The sequence below is a fragment of the Falco biarmicus genome, chromosome 1 (genome assembly GCF_023638135.1).
Source record: "Falco biarmicus isolate bFalBia1 chromosome 1, bFalBia1.pri, whole genome shotgun sequence".
Classification (NCBI taxonomy): domain Eukaryota; kingdom Metazoa; phylum Chordata; class Aves; order Falconiformes; family Falconidae; genus Falco; species Falco biarmicus.
In genome coordinates this window covers 50,211,967-50,229,634 of record NC_079288.1, presented here as the reverse complement: position 1 = coordinate 50,229,634, position 17,668 = coordinate 50,211,967, and the positions used below count along the sequence as shown (strand labels likewise).

The 17,668-nt window shown below is 40.5% G+C and overlaps 1 protein-coding gene across 2 annotated transcripts in view; it reads right to left on the bottom strand.

Annotated features, from left to right (window-relative positions):
• The window catches only part of FBXW7 (F-box and WD repeat domain containing 7), a 191,559-nt gene that overhangs the window by 138,974 nt on the left and 34,917 nt on the right, over positions 1 to 17,668 (bottom strand). The window contains exon 1 of one of the 2 annotated variants that reach the window (XM_056333970.1): positions 3,743 to 3,862. The exons of the other annotated variant lie outside the window; for it this stretch is intronic. Coding sequence (XP_056189945.1) covers positions 3,743 to 3,850 — 108 coding nt within the window. The 5' untranslated portion in view covers positions 3,851 to 3,862. Of the gene's footprint in view, positions 1 to 3,742; positions 3,863 to 17,668 lie in introns of those variants that run through there. 2 annotated transcript variants of the gene reach the window in all.

Genomic DNA, 17,668 nt, shown 5'->3' with positions numbered 1-17,668 from the left:
AACGTATGTTTACCATGTCCAACACCTGAACGAATGCCACCAGCATCACTGTAATGCTAAGTCAGAAGGTCTATGCCCCATTTCCAGAACATGAAGAAAATGCTAGAACTTTGGGAAAAGGGCTAAAATATTTTGAAAGTATTACACAATGATTTTTTCACTTAATTTTTGCAAAGAGATCAGTAAACAGGAGTATGGGGTTTCTCTTACTGGTAATAACCATTTGCAATCTGGTAACGCTTCCAGTTGCCCTGGAAGTTATATGGTTATGCAAAACAGCAGATGTAAATAAAAACCTAGAGCTATCACATTTCAACAAAATCAAACTAGACTGGTTAAAAATCAAAGCCCTTGCAAAAAACCATGATTTTGTCAGTATTCCTCTGGGAAACACCTCTAAAGAGTTCTGTCAAAGCAGGTAATAAGTATATTAGCAGCACTGATCTTTATAAAGTTGCTAAAATTCTCTCACATTTTTATTTTTATTTAAAAATAAAGGAATTTAATTTCATGGAAGATTCCTTTCGCTGACCCTTTGGGAGACACTTTAAACATGCAGCATTTGAAGTCTACAAAATCATCCCACTAAATGGCATGCAAAATTGATTTAATTTTGGCAAATGTTGCGGCCTAATCACCAAAGTTAATTTTTAACAGTGAGCATACCATTTAAGACAAAGCCAGTTTCTTCGCAACTTTAACATGGGGTTTTACTATAACGTTTAACCTTGTTTCACACAAAATTTCATTCCTCTGACAATTTCTTTAGAAAGTAAGTCCTTTTCAAGGCTATTGTAGCAGCTACCACCACAAATACCTTCTGGCTAAATAACAAGATGGAAAAAAGCATACATCTCGTTTTAAATCTGGCACGGTGCCAGCTTCTGTTAATTAGAGCACCACCGAGTGCCAGGACATGAAGTAATGTGCTGTACATAAGGACTAGCTGCACCATCCACCAAGGAGGTGACTGTGTGGCAGAAGCTGGGAGGTGACGCTGGGGGTGCAGTGGGTGGCCAGGGGCACCCCAGAATACCCCAGGCCACCTTACCCAAAGGTCACCAACATGCACTGGAGGCACTCAGAGAAGCCTTCAGCTGAACTTCCAGACTGCTAAATCCAATCTCAGCAATTCCGATACTACTATTCACTTAGTTCCATTACTTCTTCCACTCTGCTAGTGCAACAGTACTCCTGCGCCATGTATTACCAGTATTTACTACTATTGCAGTAATGTAACACTCTCAACAGAAAGGCCCCTTTCTCTTCCCCATCCTACCTAGTTTCATGGAGTTGTGTGTTTTGCAGTGCAGTGCTGCAAAGAAAACACTATTTTACAAAAACAGCCCATTTTCTTTGAAAAATGCAGTTCTTTCCAGCTGTTTTCCTCAGTGGTTTACAAAGATTTTCCTCCTTAACTTCAAAACATAATTCATTAACTCTTTATCCTTGTGTTTAGAATCACAGAATAAGCAGATCACATCAACTTTCTTGCAGATACTTTTATAATATACTACATTGTGGTGGCAAAATTCCCATGTAGTATAAGCCAATCTTGAGAAAGATTTATAAAAATAAAAGCAAAGTAAAAGTAAACTATTAAAACTTATTTCTTTCATCAAGTTAACTCTTTTAAATGGAAGTGAATTTTAATTATTCTCTCTCTCAAGCTAATAGTTGCATTTCCTATTGCCTGTCAAGGCAATTTAAGGGAAATAGCCGAAACACTGTAAGACTGCTGCCTCCCCACACACTTTTAAAGTCATATCACTGAACTCAAAAAACACGAAGTAAATCCTACAACCCCAGCTCAGTGAAGTGCTACCCCCTACCACCATCACCGCCTTTGAACACTACTCCTCTTCAGGTTCAAAATCACATTTGGGCTCATTCTGCTGGTCCAACACAATGACCAGTTCTTTCAGACTGAAAAAACATATTGTATGCTGGAGAAATAGGAATTTGGGATTCTTCTCACATATAAAATTTGGTGAGATAGAAACCTATTTCTGCAAAGGAACTCACGCTCATTTCACAATGCAAAAAAACCAGCAACAAACCAACCAGCCAACAAACCCAAACCAAACAGCTGAGAAGAATCTGGATGTCAAGCAATACACTACATAAGCAAATATGGAAATTCTCTCCTCATTAGGAAAAAGGCGTAACAAATTACATGACTGAGAAGCAATTTTCTTTTAGTTGCCTTCTCTGAGGTATAAATGGAAAACAAAACTAAAATCTATTGGTTTAAATCAAATGTTTCTTGCTCTCCGATTTTTATCATGTGTGAACTGCCTCAAAGATCTGAACTTTTTAGTTTAGTTTAATCATGAGTAGGTTCAACAATTTCAAATCCAGCCACCTTGATTTACTTCAGGCCACTTAAATCACTGTTATGTATGAACACTTGAGAAACTGTTACATATTTGATCTTAGTTATTCGTTATTTAAATGCCTACTGTACACAGCATACTCATATCCTCAGGTCAAAGTGAGCATCATCCACTAAACTTCAACATACTGAAGTTATCTTTTGACTGTTTCTTATTTTTGACTTTTGACTTAGGTTCTTCTAATTCCTGATGGAATTTTTTCCCCATCAGTTTTCACTCACTCCAAAACAGGCACAACTATTAAAAGCCATTTTTAATAACTCAACGGGGGTTTTGTTTTTAAATTTTCATTCTTATATGATACAACACATAACAGAGAACAAGCACTCAAAAGAGCATGTTTATTCTTGTACAGGAATGTATAAAAACTAAGACTTTTTTTGAAAGTGAAAATAATTAGGTATAAACTATTAATAACCACTGCAACATATCTGTGCCCATACGACTCTCCAATTAACCTGGAGATGAATGGTGCACCACGTATCTTTAAAGCTCTAAGAGTTTAACAACATGTTTTAATTTTATCAGCCTAAGGCAGCTTGGTCCAAAAGACAGACCCAATTAAGCTCCCCAATTTCATTCACTGGATCACAGCTCCTAATGACTTTTTCTAAAGTAAAATCCATATTCTAATACGGAATGATTTTTGTTTAGTTTGGCTTCTTTTGTTTTCTAATTAGAGCCAGATTTCTGCTTCCAAAGCATAATATATTAACAGAAAAAATACAACATTTAATAGCAATCCACAAAGAATTGTTGTATAGTCTACTCCAGGCACAGACTTGGGGCTATGTTTAGCATGGACCAAGTTCTCAGGAAATGTGTAAAGCACACGCATCAACGTGTTCTAAGTGGCTGTCAGGAAAGGAGGTAAGTTGACATGCATAAAGTTGACTAAGACAGTTTCCAATTCTACACAGAAGGGATTTTTCAAAGAATCCATAAAGAGCCAATATTTTAAAAATCCAATGAATTTCCAATGTTATTGGCGAATACAGCTGGAGAAGTTTTTATTCTGACAAATGAGATGTTACATCTTTGAGCATCTAGCAGTTTCAGAGCAACTCGAGGCTGCAATCAAAACATCCATTAAAGTGCTCCATGTTTCAGAACAAGCAAGCAAGTGGTTATCAGTGCAGCCAGTAAATCACCTGATCCTATTACAAAATCAATTACTGCAGCACATTTCTATTGCTACACAACCTGATAATGGCAAAATGATATTGGATAGCTACTGCAAGGTCAAGAAAACTGCTAAGAACATCTGAAATTTGTCATTTTATCATGTAAGCCCAAATTATACAGCATCCTTTTAATGGTATAGTTAAAATTTAAAATATAGTTACCTTCTTCGGCTGATTGAGACATTCAATGGATAGTCTCTGCAACTGCTCTGATGTATGACTGCAAGAGAGAAGATTGGAGCAGCAGGTCGAACAGCCCAGCCTCTTCATTAAAGAAGAAATAATGCTGCAGCCACAGCCACACATTGACTTGCTCATCAGGCGAGTTTATTCTTAAAGAAATTAGGACTGGTGCTGTCCCATAAAAACTCAAAATTTGCCAGCTGCCTCATTCTGCAGCTCCCTGGCTGAAATCAAAACTGCTGAACAGAAAGGAGGGGGAAAAAAGTGTTTCTCAAAAAAAAGTCAGCCAGTCTTATCAGCAAGTAATACCTCACATTTAAAAAGCACGTTTTTCCCTCTACTCCTCTTTGCAAAGTAAGCTGCTTCAGGAAGATGGACAGCTGTCTAACAGACGAGTAAATTCAGGGATGGCAATCTCTTCAAAACTGCTTGCTGACTATTCCTCCTGTGGCTTTTGTCACTTCAGGTCCGCCTCACCGTCCCCAGCAGCACAGCCTACCCAGCCTGGGCCCCAGCCAGGAGGCCACGCCAGCAGCCAACAGCTGAGAGCCCCACCCCGCACTGCCCACAGCATCCTCCGCGCCCACAGCATCCTCCGCTCCACACAGCCACAGCAGGTTACTGCGTGCCTTCAGAGCTGCCAACCTTTTGTAAAACGCCTTGGCTTGAAAAGGCCCTTGAAATTACAGAGGAGAACAAGACCTGTCTGACTGCTGCACTCCAAGACGATTTGCAGCGTCTGGGAGGGAGAAAAAAAAAAAACACCACCACCACCAAAAAGTCTTCTTGAAAAGTCAGAATGCATGAGAAAATGCTACACAGGTCTACCAATCCCCGAAATAAGAATGGCTGCTACAAAGCTACGGGAGTAAGAACACCACCAGGAAAGGCCAACAGAAAATTAAACCTGGGAAGAAACAAGCAGGAAAGAATTTATAGCAGAGTGTCCAAAGGTGCCACAACCAACTCTCAAAGCAAGTTGGAGGTAGATCATATAACCAGCTTTAATAAAGTCTTCAAGGAGCCCTTTGCTCCGAGAAAAACAAAAAAGGCAAAACTAATTCTAATGAGCAGTCAGATGTAAATAGGTCTTGTAACCTTTAAAAAGAAGTGTACTGTGCTCAAAATACAATATTGAATACCTCCCTAATTTAACACATGCAAGTAACTTAATGTTGGAAACGTTTTCTGATTTGCAAGAGATACTAATGCAGTAACTACATACTTTTTCTTTTCCACAGCAAAAGAAAGCAAGTAATACTGTCAAAAGCTCATTTTAATTGGTTTAAGATGGTATGCAATACTATTTCTGAAAGTAGAAGGTCTCAAATTAACACAACTGCTTAACCTGATTACGGGATAATCTGACTTGAAATAATTGTCACTTACATTTATAGAGCTATCAGTGCTTGTTCAATAGCATCTCCTTCAGCAGAAGGTTAAGAAAAATGCAAGTGATGTGAAAGCTGCTGAAATGAATATAGTCGCAAAAAAACTTCTCATTTTCACACTGCATTGAAAGCTTAATTTCTCTCCTGCTCTCTCTCCCCTCCCTTTTACTCTTTCTCTCTTCCCCCTCCCTTCCCTTGGTTTAAAACCGAACTGAGCCTCTCCCTTCACCTTGCTCTGCCCTTTTGATATTCATGTTTCTATTAAATCAATTTCCAGTAGTATCTATATACAAGCATGCACAACAAATTGAATGACAAAAAAAACCTTCGGCAGATAAAGACTACAGATGCAAACAAGCAAAATAATGCAGTAACCTTTTACTCGCCTGCTGGAGGTACTGTCTGCTGCACAGAATTTTAAATCCTCATCTGCAGATGCAATTGAGCTGGTATTGCCAAGGACTCTGCTCTTCCTGTGCTGATTCTACACGGCTATTCATCGAAAGAGCACATTATATAGAAAATTTAAAGTAATATCAGGTGAAATTACTTGAATGGTTCGAAAGGAACCAACTTCCACAAAAAGCAGCTATAGCTGTGACCAGCCACATTTCAGAGGTATATCAGACACATTAGAGAAGAAAGTCTTATTGCTGATGCATGCTTGCCAGCAATGTGCAGGATGTGGAAGCAGAGAGAGCTAATGAAAAAAATTAATACACAGATTTAAAGTGCAAGGATCATGCTCCAATGCTCAACATTTCACATGTCCTGCCTACCACAAAAATCTCTTTTCAGAAGTATCTATTGTTTACAGAGCTAAGAAAACATTGTTAAAAGCAAACCCCCACATCCCCCTACTTCAAATCCTGGTCTCTCAGTAGACTGCAGATCGGTTCTAATACAAATATTCTTACTGTACCTGTATTTCTGATACATAGAAACACTAGCTTTTTCCTTCGGTGGTATGTAGTTAAGGATTACACAGATATTCCTTAACAAGACAGACTAAAGGGAAGTATCAGTATTTGCGATAATGGTTTTGAGTATAACCGGGGTTAGGAAGTATAAGGGTACTTCTCAGGAATTTGTATCATTCTTGGTAGAAAAGAAGTGCCAGCAGTGAAGCTTGCAATTAATTATTTATGAATTTTTTCCCTCTTCCTGTCTGTTTCTTTAATGTACTATTGATCCCAGGGCACATACAGATAGAGCCGGTGACTGACAGCCACAGTTTCATAAAATACGTATCTGCAACAAACTACTATTTTGAAGAATATCAAAGTAATATCACTGCAGGATTTTTTTCCCCTACCTATGGACAGCAGAGTTGAAGTTCCACTCACAGGGCCATAGTTAACAGAGATGAACAAACTACACCCCCCATTCCGACCAAAGGCATCCTATCGTGTTATTTAAAACACAAAGACAGCCTTGCTTAATTTTACATTGGTGTTACAGCTATGTTTTGTTTCTTCTACTTTTCTCCTGTCTTACCAGCAGGACTTCCAGTACATCTTTACTCCCTATGTTTCACCTGAAATTAAAATGGCTTGCTATGAATCTGTTTCTAACTGAAGTATTAAATGCATAAGGCTCTCCAAATCATTCATTGACATGTCAGAGTCATGCAGACAACATCCTCAGAACTGTGGTTACCTTTCAGAATACCAGTCATTTTTATCATTACATTAGCTCTCAAGACTTCCACAAACTCGGTCAACTCCAAATTTACAAAACACAGCAGGATTGTTTATGATTTTAAAGAAACATTTATCATACTGACAAAGCTTTCTTGCAATATTCTTCATTGCAAGTCACAGACTGTTTCTATTTAAAACAAAAAATGGAAAGCAGAGATGATTTCATGCTAAGCTAAGGCCATACTCTCCTGTATGCAAAATCTCAATGGGCAAACAGCCAGACACACTCTTAGTTAAAGAGCCTGGATGAAATATCCCTTGGACACTGAGAGTAAAAAAACCTGTAGACTATGAAAAGTGAAACTACCAATAAAAAAAATTATGTGCAGAATATATACTTCATTGTTCACAAGGACATACATATAGAAACAATATAAAAATTATGAAACAAAGTTACTGAACATTTAAGCAAATAAATTCAACTTTGAACTGGGAGGAAAGCCTTCCTACAAGAACATATTCTTGCCAAATCAGTGTAGCATGATTAGTAACACAAAATTAGGGCAAAACCACTATACAGTTCATTGTAAAGTTTAAATGTCTAAACATACTGCTGAGATCTAAACATACAACATGCCTGATATACAGTAAGACACTCAAACTGAAAAAAGCCAACAGGTTTATTTGTTACATATTTAGAAAACAGCGGCAAAACGAAGCAGGAGAAGCTACAACTCTTTTAAGGGTTTAGAAGGATCGAAGATACTTTCCACAACAGATGAACAAGTTTTAAGGCAGCTCTCTGAAAGAGTCTGAAACTCCAGAGACCCCTGGGGCTTGCCACACAGCCTGGCCAGCTCCGCTGTGCTGTCTGCAGCCAGTTCCACTGCCTCGGAAGATAAATCCAACATGCCAAGCAACCACCTACATTAGACTTTCCAATAGCTGGTCAAGAAAAGGGCTAGTTGATATACTTCTCTGGAAATGAATCTGTCTTCTCAAAGTTAATGCTCAAATTGTAGTTAAAAATAAACAAAACAAAAAAGAGGCTATTTTCAATGCATACATAACTTTCAATAGAGTCAAAAATATATTTGTGCAAGGCAAAAATTAGTACAAGATAAGAATGTAGACTTTTTGAAATTATTTTTGAAGTGAAGATGATAGCAATCAATGAAATTCTATAAATCTCATTAAAATAACGGAAGAATTGTAGTGCCACAAACTGAACATAAGCTATGAATTTCTTCATAATCCAAAAAGCTGCTTTATTGGGACACATAAAGGACTAAGAGTCCTTTCATATAGCAGTACAATAGGTAAATAGGTAAAAGATAGCTTCTAATTGAAGGCTTGCTCTGCTGGTAATAAAAACATTAAAAAACCTTCCACTGGGAAAAGTAGCAAATTGCTTTAAAAATTACATCATCTGCTGTACTCTCAAGTTTCCAACTTAAAGATGTGAAAATGGTCTTTGGCTGTTCCCATTCTCATGTCACAGATAAATGAAACAAACCAGAAAGATTTAAAATGTAAAAGAAAAGAAAAACCCCACCAGAATAGTCAAGTACAGTGTCCCCTGCAGCAGACAGATTCCAAAGCGGTTACAAGAAGGACATAAGAGGGAATGTCCAATTTCACCCATGACAGAAGTGGTGGGTTTCAGCTTCATCAGCTTTTCTCAAGGTCCCTTCCTTCTGTTGGTGTGGAGAGAGGTGAATGGATAAACAAACTCACGCTCATTCTTTCCCATCTCACACAAGAGGAACCACCCAAAAAAAAAAAAAAAAAAAAAAAAAAGAGCTGAAAAAGCAGGAGACAACTCTCTTTGTTCCAGAATCGTGCAATTTGTACAAGCTTATAAAGGACAAACACTGGCTGCACCTCCTAAGACACTCATCTCATACCTGACTCCCTTTGTTGATGACAAGTAATTTGGAAAACAGCACATACAAACAGCACCTCCCTCCAAAATCCAAACAGTAGTACTCAGCAGTAAAGGAAAAACCCAGCCCTAGCATTCGTAATACCAGGATGTGTTTTCTTGACCTCTTCCAGACACCAGCGGACTTGCCATATCTTTCCCCTGTGCAGCACAGGCACATGGCCTGAACCCTGGATTCCAAGGGCATGAACCACTCAGTGGTGCTGGAGGCCTGTAGCTGGTGGTGTTCCCCAGGGGTCGGGACTGGCTCCAGTCCTGCTCGGCCTATCCATCATGACCTGGCTGAAGGGACAGAGGGCACCCTCAGCAAGTTTGCTGATGGGACACAGCTGGGAGGAGCGGCTGACAGACCAGGAGGCTGCGCTGCCACTCAGCGAGACCTGGACAGGCTGGAGAGCTGGGTGGAGAGGAACCTCATCAAGCTCAACAAAGGCCAGCGGAGGGTCCTGCCGCTGGGGAGGAGCCACCCCACGCACCAGTACAGGCTGGGGCCGACCTGCTGGGGGGCAGCTCTGCGGAGAAGGACCTGGGAGTTCTGGTGGGCAGCAAGTTGCCCGTGAGCCAGCAGGGTGCCCTGGTGGCCAAGGGGCCAGTGGCATCCTGGGGTGCATTAGGCGGAGCGTGGCCAGCAGGTCGAGGGAGGTTGTCCTGCCCCTCTACCTGCCCCCTGGTGAGGCCACACCTGGAGTACTGGGTCCAGTTCTGGGCTCCCCAGGTCAAGAGAGACAGGGAACTGCTGGAGAGGGCCCAGCGGAGGCTGCGAGGGCGATGAGGGGACCGGGGCATCCCCCTTACGGGGAAGGGCTGAGGGAGCTGGGCCTGCTCAGCCTGGAGAAGGCTGAGAGGGATCTCATCGGTGGCTACACATACCTTAATAAGGGCGAGTGTCAAGAGGACGGGGCCAGGCTCTTTTCAGAGGTGCCCAGCGCAGGACAAGGGGCAATGGGCACAAACTTCAGCACAGGCAGTTCCGTCTGCGCATGAGGGAAAACGTCTTTACCTTGGGGGTGACAGAGCCCTGGGACAGGCTGCCCAGGGAGGCTGTGGCATCTCCTTCTCTGGAGACATTCAAAACCCACCTGGATGCAATTCTGTGCGACCTGCTCTGGGTGAACCTGCTTTAGCAGGGGGATGGACCAGGTGATCTCCAGAGGGCCCTTCCAACCCTGACCATGCTGTGATGTTGTGTGTGTGATGGGAGGTTTGGTGCCTGTGTTTCATCATCTGCTCTGAGGTAGGAGTCCACACCACTGCAACTCAAATTTTTTAACACCATTCACTGTGGGAAATGCAGCGACATGTCCAACTAAGTGAGCTGACAAACATCTCAGTATAGATACATGATATTTGCCATTCAAGTTAGAGGCTCCCTTTGCCTAAAAGTACATGCACACTGCCTTCTCATTAACTCCATTCTGTGTTCATATTTTCAGTATTCACCTTGCATGCTGCCCATCTACCTGGACTCTGTTGGAGATGGAATACCAACTTGTTCTTTGTAATTTTCTAAGAACCACCCCATCATTTACCAGACTTGAGATGTGTTTATTCATTATACCCGAGACACCCACATACCAACTGCATTTCTCTGCCTCAACATTGCTACAGCAGTCTCAGCTAAAACATCATTTGATATCTATTGCAAGTTGACGCAGCAAGGAAGAAAAGGTTGTCCCTGTATACGATGAAAGTGTTCTCAATATTTATTCCAACATGCTCATGCACAGCCTAAAAAAGTTTAAAGGCTAGGAAAAAATTAACATACCTTTTAGAGTCAAGGTATTTTGCACTATAAAATTTAATCGCTGCAATCCACAACAGTTGCATACTATGGAAAATTGTAGTGAAAGTTTTCAGAACTTCTTGTTATCTGTTCTTATTTAAGAACCTGAGGTAGGCTAGTGTCCCTGCTCTCCTGCCCCTACAGCTCCCCCACAAAGGGAGGTCTTGCCTCCCTGGCTAACTTCCCTACACTTCACTCCCCAGAGGAGTCATAATTACTTGTTCATCTTGGCTGACTACCTAAGTACAAATGACACACCTTGAACAATTCCCAGGACCTGCTAAAACAGAAGAAAGTCCTTTCTACCATCTTCCAACTATATGACAGAGGAAAAAACAAAAGGTTTAGCCTACGCAGTGAGTATACTCTCTAATGAGGGTAATCAGTGTGGAGCTTGTGAGGATGTCTCCTGAGAGAGCAGGAGATGATCCAGCGGCAGATTTCTGGATGCCTTTTCTAGTGGGCTTAAGGACAACAGATTTCATAATTTGGCTTGGGAGCCAAAATCACTTAGCTTAAGTAGCGCTGTTGATAGACATGTGGTTCCTGGCATTAGATAGGAAGCCTGCATTTGAGTCATGAACACAGGCAGCAGCAACCACTCGCACCAAATTAAGTATGGAGCTATTACAGCTGAACACAGGGACATCTGCACAGGAGCTGTCCCTCTCCTCCAGTCCTCCCAAATGCACTTACAGCTTTACTGAATAGTTTCTATTTCCCCTTCTCTTCTTGTCTCTTCCCTAAAAACCATCTGCACAAGACACTTTTCTACACGGCACAGAAAAGCAGCTGGAGATTTTAAACCAACTGAATGCTAGAAGTCAGTAATCTTTCAAGAACAAACCCACACTAACATTTTTTACCTACCCATTTTCACTATGCTAAAATAATACCTTGTAAGTATTAGAAGTTGTTTAAGACATCCACATGTACCTGTTTTTAACAGCTGGCAATCTTCCTCCTTTACAGCTCTGAGAAGCAGTCTGGGACAAGCACTTAGCTGACTGCCAAGTTACAACCCAGTATTGCAATAGTTAATATGTTCCTCAGAGGTAACCCTCAATGCAACCACCGAATGTTTCTTTCGGAGATCTTGTTACAGGCTATCTGCTGATTTAAGAAGGAAAACTATCAATTTATGCTTGGTACTTCTTTTTAAAGGTGACTTAATTATGAGTGCTACCCCTTTTCAAACAAGGGCAATGATAAAAAAAAAATCCCAAAGTAGCATGAAAGAAAACTGACATGTTATGGAAAGAGGCATGCTGCTATAATGCCTTACCCTGTAATAAATATCACACAGGAAGCAAGTGGCTTGCCATTTGACCACAAGTTTCAGAGCCACCCACTTCCATTACTACTGATGAAGAGGATGAAGACAACCAACCTCTCAAAACAGCTACGCTGTCACCACTGACAGGATGGTGATTCTTCCACAAGAAGCTGTTCTGGCTTTGGCTGGGATAGAGTTAATTTTTCTTCCTAGTAGCTGGTACAGTGCTGTGTTTTGAATTTAATATGAGAATCAAGTTGATAACACACTGATGATTTAGTTGTTGCTAAGTAGCACTTACTCCGTCTCAATCAGGGACTTTTCAAGTTTCCCGTGCTCTGCCAGTGAGCAGATGCACAAGAAGCCGGGAGGGAGCAGAGCCAGGACAGCTGACCTGAACTAGCCAAAGGGATGTTCTGTACCACAGAACGTGATGCTCAGTATATAAACCGAGGGGAGGTGGCCAGGAGCTGCTGATCATTGCTTGGGGACTGGCTGGGGTTAAATCATGACAGAAGCACAGGACAATAATCAGGCAATTCCTGCTACACTCTTGGAGCAGAATGCTGCTGACCTTCTGAGGCTGAAACAGTCTTCAACAGTGGCTTTTGACCCCTCGATGCAGGAGTGCCACAAGTAACTCAGCCCAGACTTTGCATCTGACCCCTGGTCCCCTTGTTTCCCTGTGGCAAATGGGGAGGGATGACAATTAACAGGGACATAATCTTACATTTATGTGTCTTGAAAGCCTGATGCTTGCAAGAAGTGTCAGGCCTGCAGTACGTGGGCAGACTGACTTCACTGCCTATTCACAGGCGGGTCCTGCCAAGCAGCAAGGATGGAGAGACCACACTCCCTTCCCTGCTACTGGCGTTACCACCACATCAATCCAGCAAGGTACACTTCCTGGAGGAACAGGCAAAACACAAGAAAGGCTCTCTGGAAAAACAGCCAACCCCTAGATACAGAAATTATCATGTCCCCACGTCAAATTACACCATGAAGCAAGACGTGTCATTCTTTTTGTTCACTTCAATTTAAAGCAATATTCCCAACTACTAAGTTCTTTTAGAAACGTAACTTACTCTGATCCATAATCTAGGTCTTCACAGAGCTGCAGACAAAACTCAGCTTTATGAAAATCAGTTTTTCAGCAATATTTTTTGAAAATTCCAAAATAATGAAAAACAACACACCAAACCAAAACCAAGAAATATGTGATTTATTCATCTCTGAGTATAGAGGAAAGCAGACATTCACTTTCTGGTTAACCAATAGGAATATTTCAAATAAGAAACCTTACAAGCCAGTTTCAAAGTTCACAAGAGAGGGACAAGAGCCTTATAAAGATCAATGTTCCCACTATATTTCATGTTAAATCAAGAACAACAACAATGAAGCCATTCTAATCCTCTATGCTCTTTAGGCTGCAGAAAACAAGTGAATTGGCCTTTATTATGTTTAAAGACATAGAAAACTCAAAAGACGACTGGCTACTTCAAATACAAGCTTACAACATTAACATAACCATTACCAAATAACAGACATTCCCCCCCCCCATTTCTCCACTCAATCCTCACCCTCCTCCTACAGGCTTACAATAAAGCGAAATATTTACTATAAATATTGCCTTCTGCAATACCCTGCCTGAAGTCTTTATTCACTGCTAAATGCATTTTCATTACCCCTTTGGAAGTCACAGTCCAGATCTTTCTGCGCAGCCTTACCCACAGCTACAGTTAATACAATCTGTATGAGTGAGTCATGTGGAAAACTGCTAGCTTAACACCAGAAGGGTATGAAAGTTGAAAAAGCTATTTTTAATTTAGATAGAAATTCATCACAACACAAAATTATGTACTATGCCCCTGTTAACTTTCTAGTAAAAAGCTGGAGTTTCTTAATAGGAGAAGCTGGCTACATTTAACAGCAGAAAACAACAGATGTTGATGTAACAGGATGAAAAAAACGCCTTGCCTGTTCACTTTTTTCATATGAGATCATCAATCTGGTAATCCTAGAAAGGAAACTGTGTCCTCCAGCTAAAAAAAAAGAGAATGTAACCCAAAGCTATCAGTCAGAGAAAGTAAGCGTTTTTGTGAACCGTACTTCCTAGGATACTTCACGTTTCCTTAACAAAGACTATGTGAACTTCAGCTCTAAAAGTGAAACAGATAAAAATCAAAGACCTGTCCAACTCAAGGTAAACTGAAATCACATTCTTTCATCAACCTCCTCCTAACATAAAGGAGGTGGCAAAGAAATTACATACATACAGATGCAGCGAAAAATCTGTCCACAAAAATATACAGTATGACAGTTCTTGAGCTGGGTCGAATAACATGATGACATTCCATATCTATGACTGCTATATACTGATTTTCTTAATATATATTATAATACTTTCATCCATTCAAAAAAATCAGGAACTGAAACAAAACTGAAAAAATAGTTAAATCTTTTCTAAACTATCAAATGTATTTGTATTTACCAATTTATCTACAAGACAGAAAACAAAAGCTTCTCCCTACCTCTTTATGCCGTACCATTTAATTTCTACACAACAAAATCGACGTATTATCATGTACGACCCTGACCTAGACGACACAAGTAACTATAGCAGTACAGATGCTTCGGTAAAAGGCTTAAGTATGTACCAGAATGTGAAAGTGAACCACTCTCCATCATTAAAGACACCAACTAAACACACACTAGCACATGCAACTTAACTCCTGCTACAGTTAGATCTTGAATTTTGCAGAGCTAGAGTAACCCAGTGCCGGTGCTCACCGCAGGGAAGTTCACCTGAGGCTGCTCCAGTCCAACAAGCACTAGCAGCAGAGCCACTTACACTCATTTCATACTTCATTCCCCTCTCAGGTGTTTTCATCCCCATGTCATCCCTGGCCTTGCGTTGGCACAAGAACCTGGACGGAACTGCACAGTTCAGGTGTGGTCTAGATAATTAGTTTTAACCTGCAATAGTTCTGAAATCTAGTTCACTGTACAGATGCTCCAAATCCTCTACAAGTCAAGGATCAGAAGAATTTATTTTGGTAGCCTACTTTAAAGTACTCAAAAACTATAGCCTAATACTAGTTCCAATCTTAGCAGCACTGTTGCTTACATCAGGTTACACAGCCTTTAATCCCTCGTTTCAAACCCCTCTCCCTCCCATACAGAGGGGAATACAGAGGTATAATTGTTCATTTAGTTGGACAGGGAAGAATAGGAAAATTGATTTGGATGAAAAACAACCCAGGAAAAAAGGCGGCCACACTTCATAGGATGGCCAATCTAAATCACGGGGCTACGCTACACATGACTTTATCAATGTAACACAGGGGTGGATGGTGAGATGGGAGGGTGGAGGAGAGATGAAGGGTGCCAGGGGAGGCCAGGGACATTGCCGTTTGAGCCAGCAGGGTTATCACAGGAATTCAACCACAACCAAATCCATGGATGTCGTGTGCCATACTGATGAAATAATTCACGGCTCCATTCCTCACTCCCTTGTCTATAAACCAGGACTAATGCTTACTATGCTTTGGGCACTCCGTTAAGGTAAAGAAGTTAAAGACTAAGTTGGCTACTTATCGCATTAATAATGGGGGGATAGAAAAGGAGGGATACAATTCTTCTCGAAGACAGGACAAGAAAAAACTTTCTAATGGGAGAAATAAGACACTTCCTTTCCTTTTCCTGTAACCAAAGTATAGGAGAAATAAACGTTAAGGGTTTTGACATGATGGAGCCAGCTTGCCAAAAAGAAAGCAGCGCTCAAAACCAAGAGCAGCGCTGCCGCAATAAACATTCTGAACTCTGCTCGGAGGGAGCTTGAGCTGGATGTGCCCTAGAGTGCTGCTACAAGCGCTCCAGCCCTTTCATTGTCCACAGTTGCCTCTGCATTTCAGCAGCAAGCAGACCCATGGCGTGACAGGGGAAGAAATTACTTAGAACTAGCACCCTAATTACACACAATAATTAGCCATCAATGTAACATCCTAAACAGTCTTTCATTATGTATCACCAAAACAAGATTTTACTTCTAAATGACAACCAGTTCCTGTGTTTTAAAGCTTATTAGTTACTTGGATGTTAAGAAGTTTTCATTAATATGAAGATGTGAAAGACCATTTAAGTAGTGAGGTCACAGCGAGGTCACTTGCACACACTACTGGGAGCCAAGTTTTATGTACACATATCTCTCTGTAACCACTTTGCAGTAAGCAGCTAGTACAAATGAAGCAAGCCATACAAAGTCATGTAAGGTTTTAATAAGTTAAAATGATTAACTGGAAGCAGAAATACATATACAAGGATCACGGAAAATTCACATCTAATTACATGTCTTTCAGTAGCTTTTTTTATAATTAAGACATTCTATTTCCCTGCAGTTCTGAATGTCTTTGTTCCCAGAATAGCCAGTTTACAAGCCATCTTTGGAATATATTAGACTTACTGGTTTTCGAGCTTCAGGAAGTACTTTCTCCTTAAAACACCGCCAAAATGAACTGACTCATGTACAAGTATATGCAAGAACCCTAGACAACAACTACTTCACATTCTATGTTGATGAGCAGAAAAACTAGCAAAAGATATCTGGAACAACTGAGATCCTAAAAACCAAGCAGTTTATCATTCCTGTTGAGATCATGACATTCTTTGCTCCAGACCCAGGTCTGAACAGAATGTTCAGAAAAACATTTTCCTTGACCTGTGACATACAGAGAAGTTACCATGCTCTGCAAAGCCTTGACAATCATATTGGAGCTAATTAACAGGACATCTGTGGGCAGCACTAAAAGAAACCCTAGCAACAGAAAACAATACTATAACATTACTACTGTCATAATTTACTAACTAAATAACAGTACAATGGGGGCTTTTAACAACGTAATTGTAAGATGATTACCTGCAACACAGAATGTTTTTCTTTAAGATTCTTCACCTAATGGGATCTTCCTAACATCTGACAAGCAACACATGGGTGATGCAGTATACTTAGTACAGTGTATCCCAAGCAATCCATTACCTGCGCAGTTGCCTAAGTGTCATATCAAAGAACATAAAAACCTACAGAACAGCATGGGATCTCGTTAGATCGGCTGGTTTGGTTTGTTGCTTGGTTTATTTTTCATTGTTTGGGGGTTGGTTTTGTTTTCTGCTTTTCTTTAGTTGGGAGTAAGTAAGGAGGAGACAATGACACAGAGACATTTTAGGACACTTAAAAAAAAAAGTCTATTGTCATTCATTTTGTGTAGTCACCATTCAAACACAAAGCTCATTTGATTTCATTTGTTGTCAGGCTGTAAATAGTGTGCTTAAGGACACAGTCAAGGTGAAGTCTCCCTTTGCTCATGCTTTTTTTGTTTGCTATAACATAACCAAATCAACTTCAATTAAATTAAATGCTTTAGTTAATTAATCAGTGTAACTAATTTTTCATTTGCCATATACATCTAAAAATTCATACACTAGAAAATTCCACCCCCTCCCTTTTTGTTAGCTGGTATAAGAGATATTACCTTCTCCCCTCTTCTGCCCCTCACTGCCTAGTCTCACTCTCATTCTTCTAGCCCATCACAGCTGCAATCCTGCCATGATTTGCTGTATCCACTCCTCAGGATCCCTAGTATATCCTGTGTCTCATGCATTCCACGACAAAAATTTTAAGTAATTCTCTAAAACTATTAGGCATTAAGCTTTCAAACTGGCATAAAAGAAAACATACAATCTGGGCACAAATACTGAACTTCACAGTGACCAAGATTTAAATCAACAAGACAAGAGGAAGAGTTCTCCCACACTTTCTCTTGGAACTTTTTAACTGATGTACCTTGGAGCTTTTTAACTGATGTATCTTC